The sequence below is a fragment of the Oncorhynchus clarkii genome, chromosome 15, assembly GCF_045791955.1.
Source record: "Oncorhynchus clarkii lewisi isolate Uvic-CL-2024 chromosome 15, UVic_Ocla_1.0, whole genome shotgun sequence".
NCBI lineage: Eukaryota > Metazoa > Chordata > Actinopteri > Salmoniformes > Salmonidae > Oncorhynchus > Oncorhynchus clarkii.
In genome coordinates this window covers 22,564,485-22,578,227 of record NC_092161.1, presented here as the reverse complement: position 1 = coordinate 22,578,227, position 13,743 = coordinate 22,564,485, and the positions used below count along the sequence as shown (strand labels likewise).

Genomic DNA, 13,743 nt, shown 5'->3' with positions numbered 1-13,743 from the left:
AGCCTCATCTACAACACCATCTATAGCAGGACTAGACCCAGCCTCATCTACAACACCATCTATAGCAGGACTAGACCCAGCCTCATCTACAACACCATCTATAGCATGACTAGACCCAGCCTCATCTACAACACCATCTATAGCAGGACTAGACCCAGCCTCATCTACAACACCATCTATAGCAGGACTAGACCCAGCCTCATCTACAACACCATCTATAGCAGGACTAGACCCAGCCTCATCTACAACACCATCTATAGCAGGACTAGACCCAGCCTCATCTACAACACCATCTATAGCAGGACTAGACCCAGCCTCATCTACAACACCATCTATAGCAGGACTAGACCCAGCCTCATCTACAACACCATCTATAGCAGGACTAGACCCAGCCTCATCTACAACACCATCTATAGCATGACCAAGGAAAGAATCAAGAAAATAAGTAAGGACAGAGCCCTCCACACGGCCTCTCAACTACAAAACACTCCCAGAGAGAGAGAGAGAGAGAGGGGCAATGTGGGGGAAATCATAGCATTGAGTTTATCCATGTTTGTGCTCTTTTCTCACTGTGTTCATAACAACACTCAAAGAATGAAGTCCATCTTATCAGTCACATGACCAGCATCTTCATGGATGCACCGTTCATCTCCTCTGGCACTGTGAATGAATATTGATATTTCTGCATGCAGTGCATACTGTACACAGTTGATAATGAACACATACACATATTGACATGTTCTCAGTTGGTCCTCAATCACATTCTTTGGACACATACTTTCAGCTTGCACCAGCAGTATACGCAACACTTGCACAATCCATGATAACATGTTTAATTTGGTGCTCTCTATGGTTTAGGTATGCACATTTCTTTTGAATAAAAATGGTGATAAAACCCAGGGTTTAATGGTGCGGGTGATGTGTTGTGTTGAAACACACACACGTTTACCAAACCATCTAGCCTCCCATGGATGTTGTTATTTATCCCTTCCCTTGTGGTCTTTTTGTGAAATAGAGACACGTGTTTTATGTACCCAGAGCTACTGGACACATAAGCCCCTGTCTAAAGATAATTATAACTATAATTATAAATATATTCCACATCCAAAGCTAGCTCTCATCTAATATGTTTGAGTAAATATAGCTCTTTATTTTCCACAATATTTGATATCGTCAGACCACTGGTCCTGTTATATCTTTTAGGATTTTCTACCATTTATATTTCCCGCATTGAAGACATCCTCAGCGCCTACCATGTTTTGTTTGAGTACGCTTGTAGTTAATATCTCATCTGTCCTACTGTACACACACTGCAACCCCTTTTTCTATTCCATTGCAACCCCCCCACCCAATTGACACCCTGCTACTGTATGCATTTTTAGGCTGAGGGAGCCGAGAAGACGGCAGAGGAAAATGGGGCTCCCTCCAGTGATGCCTCAGCCAAGGTGCCAGGGCAGGCAAGCAGCCCCGCCCAGGAGAATGGGGTGAAGGAGGGTGCCCCCTGCGGAAGCCAGGGCATCCATGACCCCCAGGGCTTTGACTCGCGCATCCCTGAGACAAGTAAGTATGCCGTCCAAACCGAACAGTCCCCTGCCTGTCCTCTCTCCACTAGGGCTGCGTCCCACTCCTTCCTCCTCATTCTCTCAGACTCCTATCCCTTGATGTGAGCTAATATGAGGCCTCCCAAATGTTCTTTATGATTGTCTGGTCTGGAGAGGGGCCTTATGAAGGGGCAAGTTTGGATACAAAAGAAGCAGAGATGGTCTCTTATCTAAATGACTTTGAGACTTTCATATTTATTTTGTGATTTACATGTCCCTGACCACCCCATTACCTTTGACTTCTTATTTTACAGGCTTCTAATTCTTCTTTGTGCTATCCATCTACCCCCTTCATCTTAACCCCCTCAACATTTCCTATGTCCCCCACTCCTCTCTCCTTCTCTCCTCTTTTCCATTCTTTCTGTCCCATTTACACACTTCCTGCTGCAGATTGAGTCTTTCAAGCTCAACTTCCGCGAGAACGCCCGCTCTCGCACGGACCACGGCGCCGACATCATAACCTGGCCAGCCCCGGGAGACAGCCCCTCACACCCACAACGCAGCGTCTCTCTCAACGACTCCCTGACTTCTGCTGGCTACCCCCGCTGCCCCCTCCCTCCTCCTCCCCCCACTGGGACAGGGGGGCAACGGCACGCTAGCAGGACTCAGGTCATGACCCTCAATCCCACATCCAAACACCTCACCCATGTATCATTCTCTTACTACGCCTGAACCTGCGCTTACCTACCTACCGCTGTCCTGTGTTCCCATTGGATGAGCTGACATTGTACATACAGTAGACCAAGCTTCAAGCAGGTTGGGATAACATTGGGAGGGGAACGGAGGCTTGCCATGTTAACTGTGAAGTCTAATTCATGTTTCCTTACCTCTCCAAGAGCATAACATGGCAGTTGCAGCGTACAGTAGCAAAAATCAGTCTTATCCAGTATTACAGTACGTCCTAGTGCCGTTTTAGTGAGAGTAATCTACCAGGCATCGCCAGCCCTGAACACACCTGTTTGGTTCACATAGACACCCCCAATGGGAAACCTTCCTAGACTCACCTGTGGGTTATGTACGCAGACTAATATGTGTGTAGAGCCCTTTTACTTGTCAGCATGTAGGGCTGTGGTGTGTTCCCAATAACCATTGATTCATTTACTCACTATTCACCAACCATCGACTCATTCACTCACTGCCTCACCTCCCTCCTCTCTCATATCCATGTACCCAGAGTCCAGACCCCTCTTTTTCACTGTCCAAGGGTTAAATACATTTTGTTTTTAAAGAGCACTCACAAAATATTAGTAAACTAGTAGACTGTACTTGAACAGTAGGCTATTTAACTCTCTTTTAAACGGTGTGTTTGTGATGGTGTGTTTGATTGAATAATACTGTAACAATGAGCTGTGGCGTTCTGTTCTGTTTACTTTTACATTAGTTTATTTTCCTCATCAGCTTAGTTTTAAGGTTTGTTTCATTGTTTTCTTCTTTCGTTTTATTTCTCGTGTAAGAAATACGGTGGATGGTCTCTTTACCAACAGGGCTCAGAAATCCTCTTGAATACACAAACATATATTTTTCTCGAAACAAAGGCACACAGTCATGAAGATGCGACTCCGTTTAGGGCGTTGAGACTGAGAAAGCATGTCAGGGGTGTGACGAGGGAGACAAAGACAGATCAAAAGGGAGACAGCGAACACTGAAGCGTAGTGACGTAAAGACGTGTCCTCTTCAGTGTGTTAAGACAACAATGTGATGTGTCAGAATAGTGCTGTCTAGGAAAACTCCAGAGGGTAATAGAATGTTAAGATGAATTATGTGAAGGAAAGTGTCTTGGAGGTTGGTGGAGCGATGTGTCTTGTACTGTACGTGCCTCCTGTCCTGCTTACCTGAAACTGGGATGGGACTCGGGCTGGAAGCTCAAGCTGATGGACCCTTGTCCCTGGAGTGACACAGACAGACAGAATGTCATAGTTGAAAATGAAACCGCATGGTGGCACTGTAGTTTGATTAGGATTTAGAATAATCGTATTTTGTGACCAGTCCTGCTTGTTGTCCCATTTCAGCTGTTTTCTGAGGGTTCTGGTAAAGTGTTATTGACAGTTATAAGAGGACTTGCTGAAGGACTTGTTGGAACATTATTAGAGGTTCTGCTGAAGGACTTGTTTTTGTCAGGCTGTTGGCAGTGGAACATTCAATGTGGCTTATTTTACTTGTAGCAATGTATCCAACAATTGCCTCCAATTGCCTTTTTAGTGCATGGCCAGGTAATATCATGCCCAGAGCAGAAAGCCTATGTGCATTATGACTTGCAGTGTTGTGGTTCAGTATATTTGTCCTTGGGGGCAAATAGTCGGTGTTGTATCTTCTTTTTTTTAACAGTGGGCAGGAAGAAAATTGGGGGCTGTCAATTTGATTCTAAATTCTATTGCAGTTTGGTATATTATATAATTCAGCTATAAGTTCGTCATGTTTTTTAAATGTGTTGAGCTCAAAATAAGGACAGTACACCAGGTACTCTTTTTGAGGAATGATTCCCCCCCCCTAATTCACATCAAGATGTAGACCTACTTTAATATCCTCTTAAATCAGAGATATGGAAACTATTAAAATGACCTTAAATTCTTGAATATATTAAAGAGGGTGTGTGATGGTAATGTGTATTTGATGAAAGGTAAAGCTGTCTCTCCACACACTGATTTACTCCCATATTGTTCCTAGGATATCCATGAAATATTGTTTAAAAGACATTGTGATTAATTTAATTTAAAAACATAATTACAATCTATTGAGATGTGTGGAATAGGCCTAATACCCAGAGCCAAAAAAAAGTCAATTTAAATGTTTTAAGAAAATGGTCAATACATTTTATTGTTATCAACAAGATGTTATTTTAAAATTGGAGAGGTTTGTAGATATTGATATTTGAGCGGTTTTGTAGTACAGCAGTGATTGTTGTAAGAGGAACGGCTGCTGAGGTGGATCGTAGTATCGCCTCTGGTGACACAATCCTCATCTGATAGAGAAATTTCAATATTACCACTGATCCTAAATTACCACACTCATATGTTCTCTCTGAGATTGCACACGGTTGTATATAAATAGATATTTGACTGTTTTATACACTTTCGCCACAGGAAAAAAAATAATAATATGAAAACAACAATGATGGTAATAAGGATGTTACGTACAGCTTTTATGTTAATATGTCTTTAACAGTTTTAATGGTAAGGGGTATCATTATTGTTATTGAGCAAGTCTGCCTTTTTTCCAAGAAAAGGGCTGCTGAAGTGAAAGAATGTTATAGAGATATAATGTTCTATAGATGCAACACTTTTGTATTTATCTTGTGTTCCCATAGCGACATGGTGGTTGGGTCAGTGGGGAGTGTTTGAGGGGTTATACGCATGGGAGGCATAATGAGGTCTGGTCCAGTTTGTGGATTGCTGTCTATTGAACAGTGTTTATTTCACAAATTGTAAGAGTTTTGTTAACTTTCACATAACCTTTGTCCATCCCCACAACCCCAGTCTTAAGAAATGAAAATACTCTTATTTACAGGTAGACCTTCAGATGTGATTTTGACAGTGTAGGATACAGTGACCTTCTTGTGTTGATTTGAAAACAAGATACGTGCAACATGGAAGGGATTGAAACTAATGTGTAGAATTGCACTGTATAACATGCCATTGTGGTGCAGGGCTTCCTGTTAAAGCAGGAAGTGGGATTAGAAGTCAGGTCATATCTGTCATTTAGGAATATTGTTGCCCTTGCCCTACACGCACGCACACACAGAAACACACACACACACTCTGTCCTGGAGTGTCATGGAGACGTCCGTGCCCTAACACACCCTTATGTAAGGCTAACAGTAGCTGTCAGGTTTGGCTTGTGTTACTTAGAGCTCTCCAGTAATGCTACAATGAGCTCCATAGATCTGCTTCTTCCGCTAGCGCACACCCAATGTGCAAGTGTACTCATAGAAAACACCTATTTAAGAGCATGCAGAAACAAATGGAATGTGTTCCGTAGACTTATGTCATTCGCAGAATTTGTTTTTTTGTTTTTCATTCATTTTGAATTGACATTTTTGGTTTGAAAGAAGTGTTTATTGTGATTCATTGTTAATTAGTGATGTGATTATTAAACATTAAAAAACAAAATGTTTAAGATATTGTGCTTGTCTTTTGATCAGTTACGTTATCCTCTCTGTCCTCTTTTAGACATAATATAAGCCACATGGCCTATAAGCCAGGTAACTGCCAAAATAACTGAAACACTTGAGTAAATGAGGTACACAGTATACTGAACAGAAATATAAAACACAACATGTAAAGTGTTGGTCCCATGTTTCATGAGCTGAAATAAAAGATCCTTGAAATGTTCCATATGAACAAAAAGCTTATTTCTCTCGTTTTGTGCACAAATTTGTTTACATCCCTGTTAGTGAGCATTTAACACTTTGCCAAGATAATCCATTCACCTGACAGGTGCGGCATATCAAGAAGCTGAATAAACAGCATGATCATTACACAGTTGCACATTGTGCTGGGGACAAAATGTCACTAAAATGTGCGCTTTTGTCACACAACACAATGCCACAGATGTCTCAAGTTTTGAGGGAGCGTGCAATTGGCATGCTGACTATATGAATGTTCACCAGAGCTGTTGCCAGAGAATTGAATATTAATTTCTCTACAATAAGCTGCCTCCAATAACGTTTTAGAGAATTTGGCAGTATGTCCAACCGGCCTCACAACTGCAGACCACGTGTAACTACGCCAGCCCAGAACCTCCACTTCCAGCTGCTTAACCTACGGGATCGTCTGAGACCAAGCCACCCGGACAGTTAATTATATTTTTGTCTGTAATAAAGCCCTTTTGTGGGGAAAACTCATTCTGATTGGCTGGGCCTCGCTCCCCAGTGGGTGGGCCTATGCCCTGCCAGGCCAACCCATGGCTGTGCCCCTGCCCAGTGGTGTGAAATCCATAGATTAGGGCATAATTAATGTATTTCAATTAACTGATTTCCTTATACTGTATGAGCTGTAACTCAGTAAAATCATTGAAATTGTTGCATTTTGCATTTACATTTTTGTTCAGTATATATTGAAAGCAGGTGCTTCCACACAGGCGTGGTTCCTGAATAGTGGCGATTTTAGCATGTACATCTTGGTGGGGAAAACTCAACCATTTTTTTTAGATGCATGCCAGCAAAGCCACTACACAACATTTTATTAGACTTACAGTGCATTCAGAAAGTATTCAGACCCCTTGACTTTTTTCCACATTTTGTTACGGTACAGCCTTATTCTAAAATGGGTTAAATCATTTTTTCCCCTCATAAATCTACACACTGCTTTTGCAAGAGCTAATGGGGATCCTAATAAAATACCAAATACCCCATAATGACAAAGCGAAAACAGGTTTCTAGAATTTAAAAAAATTCAGCTCAGATGCATCCTGTTTCCATTGATCATCCTTGAGATGTTTCTACAACTTGATTGGAGTCCACCAGTGGTAAAATTAATTGATTGGACATGATTCGGAAAAACACACACCTGTCTATATAAGCTCCCAGAGTTGACAGTACATGTCAGAGCAAAAACCAAGCCATAAGGTCGAAGGAATTGTCCGTAATTTTGGAACTACCAAGACTTACTTGAGCTGGCGGCCCGATCAAACTGGGCAATCGGGGGAGAAGGACCTTGGTCAGGGAGGTGACCAAGGACCGGATGGTCACTCTGACAGAGCTCTAGAGTTCCTCTTTGGAGATGGGAGAATCTTCCAGAAGGACAACCATCTGTGCAGCACTCCACCAATCAGGCCTTTATGGTAGAGTGGCAAGACGGAAGCACTACTTAAGGACACCAATAAGAAGAAGAGATTTGCTTGGGCCAAGAAACACGAGCAATTGACATTAGACCGGTGGAAATCTGTCCTTTGGTCTGATGAGTCCAAATTTGAGATTTTTGGTTCCAACCGCCGTGTCTTTGTGAAACGCAGAATAGGTGAACGGATGATCTCTGCATGTGTGGTTCCCACCGTGAAGCATGGAGGAGGTGTGATGGTGTGGGTTGCTTTGCTGTTGACACTATTTGTGATTTATTTAGAATTCAAGGCACATTTAACCAGCATGGCTACCACAGCATTCTGCAGCGATACGCCATCCCATCTGGTTTGTGCTTAGTGGGTCTATAATTTGCTTTTCAACAGGACAATGACCCAAAACACACCTCCAGGCTGTGTAAGGGCTATTTGACCAAGAAGGAGAGTGATGGTGCGGCATCAGATGACTTGGCCTCCACAATCACCCAACCTCAACCCAATTGAGATATAAAGGTCAACGTTTTTACATCTTCACTATTATTCTACATGTAGAAAATAAAGAAAAATCCTTGAATGAGTAGGTGTGTCCAAACTTTTGACTGGTACTGTAAATGTGATATTTCAGTTTTATTTTTAGAAATTAGCAAACATTTCTAAAAACCAGTTTTTGCTTTGTCATCTTGGGGTATTGTGTGTAGGTTGATGAGGGAAAAAACTACAGTGCCTTGCGAAAGTATTCGGCCCCCTTGAACTGTGCGACCTTTTGCCACATTTCAGGCTTCAAACATAAAGATATAAAACTGTATTTTTTTGTGAAGAATCAACAACAAGTGGGACACAATCATGAAGTGGAACGACATTTATTGGATATTTCAAACTTTTTGAACAAATCAAAAACTGAAAAATTGGGCGTGCAAAATTATTCAGCCCCTTTACTTTCAGTGCAGCAAACTCTCTCCAGAAGTTCAGTGAGGATCTCTGAATGATCCAATGTTGACCTAAATGACTAATGATGATAAATACAATCCACCTGTGTGTAATCAAGTCTCCGTATAAATGCACCTGCACTGTGATAGTCTCAGAGGTCCGTTAAAGCGCAGAGAGCATCATGAAGAACAAGGAACACACCAGGCAGGTCCGAGATACTGTTGTGAAGAAGTTTAAAGCCGGATTTGGATACAAAAAGATTTCCCAAGCTTTAAACATCCCAAGGAGCACTGTGCAAGCGATAATATTGAAATGGAAGGAGTATCAGACCACTGCAAATCTACCAAGACCTGGCCGTCCCTCTAAACTTTCAGCTCATACAAGGAGAAGACTGATCAGAGATGCAGCCAAGAGGCCCATGATCACTCTGGATGAACTGCAGAGATCTACAGCTGAGGTGGGAGACTCTGTCCATAGGACAACAATCAGTCGTATATTGCACAAATATGGCCTTTATGGAAGAGTGGCAAGGAGAAAGCCATTTCTTAAAGATATCCATAAAAAGTGTCGGTTAAAGTTTGCAACAAGCCACCTGGGAGACACACCAAACATGTGGAAGAAGGTGCTCTGGTCAGATGAAACCAAAATTGAACTTTTTGGCAACAATGCAAGACGTTATGTTTGGCGTAAAAGCAACACAGCTCATCACTCTGAACACACCATCCCCACTGTCAAACATGGTGGTGGCAGCATCATGGTTTGGGCCTGCTTTTCTTCAGCAGGGACAGGGAAGATGGTTAAAATTGATGGGAAGATGGATGGAGCCAAATACAGGACCATTCTGGAAGAAAACTTGAGGGAGTCTGCAAAAGACCTGAGACTGGGATGGAGATTTGTCTTCCAAAAAGACAATGATCCAAAACATAAAGCAAAATCTACAATGGAATGGTTCAAAAATAAACATGTCCAAGTGTTAGAATGGCCAAGTCAAAGTCCAGACCTGAATCCAATCGAGAATCTGTGGAAAGAACTGAAAACTGCTGTTCACAAATGCTCTCCATCCAACCTCACTGAGCTCGAGCTGTTTTGCAATTTCAGTCTCTCGATGTGCAAAACTGATAGAGACATACCCCAAGCGACTTACAGCTGTAATCGCAGCAAAAGGTGGCGCTACAAAGTATTAACTTAAGGGGGCTGAATAATTTTGCACGCCCAATTTTTCAGTTTTTGATTTGTTAAAAAAGTTTGAAATATCCAATAAATGTCGTTCCATTTCATGATTGTGTCCCACTTGTTGTTGATTCTTCACAAAAAAATACAGTTTTATATCTTTATGTTTGAAGCCTGAAATGTGGCAAAAGGTCGCAAAGTTCAAGGGGGCCGAATACTTTCGCAAGGCACTGTATTTAATGAAATATAGAATAAGGCTATAAGGTCACAAAATGTGGAAAGGTCAAGGGGTCTGAATACTTTCCGATTGCACTGTATGTGGTCTGAAAAGGAAGGAAAATACAATCATAAGGATCCACTTTTATAGACAATATACCAGCGCACAGAAAGCGCATTTCTCAAACAAAAAAACAAGCCAATATCAACTGGAATTACATGGGTATATTACTGAACTTTTTGTTGGCAAAAAATATTTGAATGGGAAGAGACTGTCACTGGCAAACATGGTTACAGACCCAACATCATGATAAATAACGGGGGCATATAAGCAGACAATGAAAGCTCTTACAATATTCGATAATGCCATTTCTCTAAAACAGGCTATATGTGCACCACCAAAAACAGTAGGCTACATTCTGAGGAGAGGGACCACATTTTTAGTATGAGACACATAGGCTACTAACAGGTACATAATATACACTTAGTATTACTTTCTTAGCTACTGTATACATATCTTCCTGGCATATTACATAATATATGCAGCAGACATATTTTTGGGACTCACCGTTGTTGTGCTGTACTCACTTGAACGTGGTGTGGCGGTCCTTCTTGTGGGCAAACGTTGTCATCAAATTGTGTCATCAAAGTCTGGCATTCTCTGGATTTATGGTACTTTCAAAACAACTGGGAACTCTGAAAAAAAACAAGGTCGAATCATGACGTCAGTGATCTTCAGACACAATGGCTTCAAGTGATTCCTCTCATCAACACAAATTTGACAATGGAGTATCTATTAGCTACATGGTGACATTCAACCGTACATGCTTATTTTGTTATATATATTTTTATTCAAGTTTTACAAAATGTTTATCAATGTAAGTACAAAGATTTTACCATATCCCAACTGCCCTCCCTCCACACAACACATCCAATCCACCAAACTTGCTTGGACTGGATAGCATTATATTGATGACTGTATTATGTACCTATTATGTAATGACTACTGGAAATACCTACTGGGAAACCTTAAAGCATCTCATCAGAGGGGAGCCTATGCAAGCCATTGAAGCATGATATAAATGGTTGCCATTTAACAAATGTATCATTTGAACCCTAAGAGAATACTTAATTTTCTCAAGCTTTGGGAAGAACATTACATCGTTAAGCCATTGAGAAATAGAGTGGGGCTGAACTGACTTCCACTTGAGAATAATTCTATGCCGAGCTGATAAGGATGTAAAAGCAACAATATCGGCATGTTTTGGGTCCAAGGAGAACAAGTGTTCTGGAATACCAAAAACAGCTATCGGGACATGGCTGCAGGTTCATTTCAAGCACCTCATATAATTTAAAAAAAAAAATAGAATCCCATTAATTTTATAGTTTAGTGCATTGAATAAACATGTGACAAAGGTCACATGGTGAGACATGACATTATCACACATAATTTACATATATTTCAGAGAATCTGGATTTGGAAAAATGCACTCTATGTAAAACCTTAAATTGTATGAGACCAAGACAAATCGCCTCATCCCACCACTACAGTTTAAATTCAACACCCATTTCTCGTTCCCAAGCAGATTTAGTTTTGTTGGTGGAGTGTTTGTCATAGGACATAATACACAGATAGATCTGAGAAATGACTGCTTTCTGTTGAGGTAATAGAGTCAATATGCCATCCCAGGGTTGGCAAGGGGGTGGAGAAGGGTAGCCAGAAAATTGGGAGGAGACACAATGCCTAATCTGAAGGTAACGGAAAAAGTGAGATGGAGGCAAATAGTATTTAGAGGCCAGGTTGGGAAAACTAGAAAAAATTCCATTTACATGTCTTGGAAGGACTTAATACCTTTCCTTGTCCAGTAAGAGAAAACATTATCTATTAGGGAAGCGGGGAATAAATCAGTCTTATCAATAGGACCTATAGTAGATGCAGAGGAGAAAATGCTGTCGAAACTGGTACCAAATCTTAAGTGTGGAAAGCACTACAGGATTGCCAGTATAGCGAGAGTGGGGCGATGGGAGAGAGATGCAGAAATACAAGAATGTGCCTCTAGGTGGCACCATGGGGTATCTGGAGCATGTAACCAGAATGGCAATTTCTGAAAGTTTGCTGCCCAGTAATAGCATAACAAGTGCAAGCCCTCCACTAAACTTGCATCTCTGAAGTAAAGAACTACTGACTCTGGGTACCTTTCCCCCCAGGAATATTTGGTAACAGCCTGATTGAAAAACTTTGGTAAAAACAATGGGATAGATTGAAACAGATAAAGGGATTTGGGTAAACTGTTCATTTCTACAGTATAGTATAGTATAGTATAGTACAGTACAGTATAGTATAGTATAGTATAGTATAGTACAGTATAGTATAGTATAGTACAGTATAGTACAGTACAGTATAGTATAGTATAGTATAGTATAGTATAGTACAGTATAGTATAGTACAGTATAGTACAGTACAGTATAGTATAGTATAGTATAGTATAGTGGTAAGCTACTGTAACTCATCTCTGAAAATCTGATTTCATTTGCGTAAGGATGACACAGCCCCTTGACTAGGTCAGCAGAGTTCAGACCCATCAGATATGCAGCTTTGTCAATATCTGGAAAGGCAAAGTTTTACGACTGAAAGATTTTTAGATTTTTCAGATACTACTTTATAATGAAGTGATAGGTTTTAAATCCTCAGCACTCACCCTCAGTGCCATCTGCCTCTGCTTGCTCCTCCCGCTGCTTATTCTTGAACTTCATGTTGCCGTAGTGCATGATGGCACCAGTCAGCTTATAAATGCCATTAATCCTACTTCCAAATGAAAGGTCATTGTTTAGCATTGGAGAAGGGGTTGGAATATTATTGCATATACAGAGTATAGATATATTATTCACATTAGTGGCCATTAGCTCATCTGCATCATTGGGGCGCCAGGTTGGACTAGTAACCGAAAGGTTGCAAGATTGAATCCCCGATTTGACAAGGTAAAAATCTGTTGTTCTGCCCCTGAACAAGGCAGTTAACCCACTATTCCTAGGACGTCATTGAAAATAAGAATTTGTTCTTAACTGACTTTCTTAGTTAAATAAAAAAATAAAAAAATAATGAATCGGAGTTATAGCAATCTCTCCTTGGGAGATGAAGGCATAGTCATAGGGATTGCTGGTGATGAGTAGCATCTCTGAAAAGAATTGAAGAGCTCAGTTTAATTTGTGTTCATGCTGTGGTATAGGTCAAAACAACTCAGTATTAGGATTGGGGTCAATTTGAAAATTGCTATTGTGTTATATTATGACAAATTAGCCATAATCAAGTTTCGAAAAACTGCACTACATTTTGGTGGTTTAGAACGGAGCAGAAGACATATGTAAATGATTTGCTGTAACAGACAATAAAGTTGTTTTCTATTCTAATAAGTGGGGTGTGGCTGTTGCTGTCTCTCAAGTTGTTGGCTTGTGGGGTGTAACCTTAACTCTGTCTTGTTTATGCCACATTGTTTCCCTCCCTTTGTCCTTCAGTACAACTATAACCCAGTGAAATTCCTGCTGAGTGCCTTTCTCTGATTGAGATGGACAGCTTGTGAGGTACATTGATTTCTGAGATTAGCTGGTGGTCTATAAAAATGTCTGTTTACTGAAATTTGGTCACACATAAACAAAGCAATTTAAGATCATTACTATAATAATTAGGACAACGATCGTCCTCGTACTCTCGTGGGGCAGAAATCTCAGAGACCAATTGGTACACTCTGATTTACCACCCCAAGATATTCCTGAACAACGTCTATTTGCGCCCCTACTGGATGAAAATTACAAGTGTAATGGCTGTGCTCAATGCAATGGCACTTATAAATGTAGATCTTTACAACACCCACAAACAGGGAAATCGATCCCAATCAAAGGTGTTATTACATGCTCCACTAAGGCAGTTATTTATCTTATAACTTGTCCTAATGTGGGTAAACCAAAGTGCGAATTAAAAGTACATATCTCAGAGCATCGTAGCACCATTAGGTGCAAAAACTTGACTTACCCAGTTGTGGCCCACTTTTTGGAAGCAAAC

General features: G+C 40.9%; 1 protein-coding gene across 25 annotated transcripts in view; it reads left to right on the top strand.

Annotated features, from left to right (window-relative positions):
* Positions 1-5,719, top strand: part of LOC139367067 (microtubule-associated protein 4) — a 120,702-nt gene extending 114,983 nt beyond the window's left edge. For 13 of the 25 annotated variants that reach the window (XM_071105059.1, XM_071105058.1, XM_071105051.1 and 10 more), the window contains 2 exons: positions 1,383-1,560; positions 1,992-5,719. In XM_071105059.1, coding sequence (XP_070961160.1) covers positions 1,383-1,560; positions 1,992-1,996 — 183 coding nt within the window. In that variant the 3' untranslated portion in view covers positions 1,997-5,719. Of the gene's footprint in view, positions 1-1,382; positions 1,561-1,855 lie in introns of all 25 variants that reach the window. The other 12 variants (XM_071105050.1, XM_071105048.1, XM_071105043.1 and 9 more) reach the window with 1 other exon arrangement.
* Positions 5,720-13,743: the final 8,024 nt, after the last annotated feature.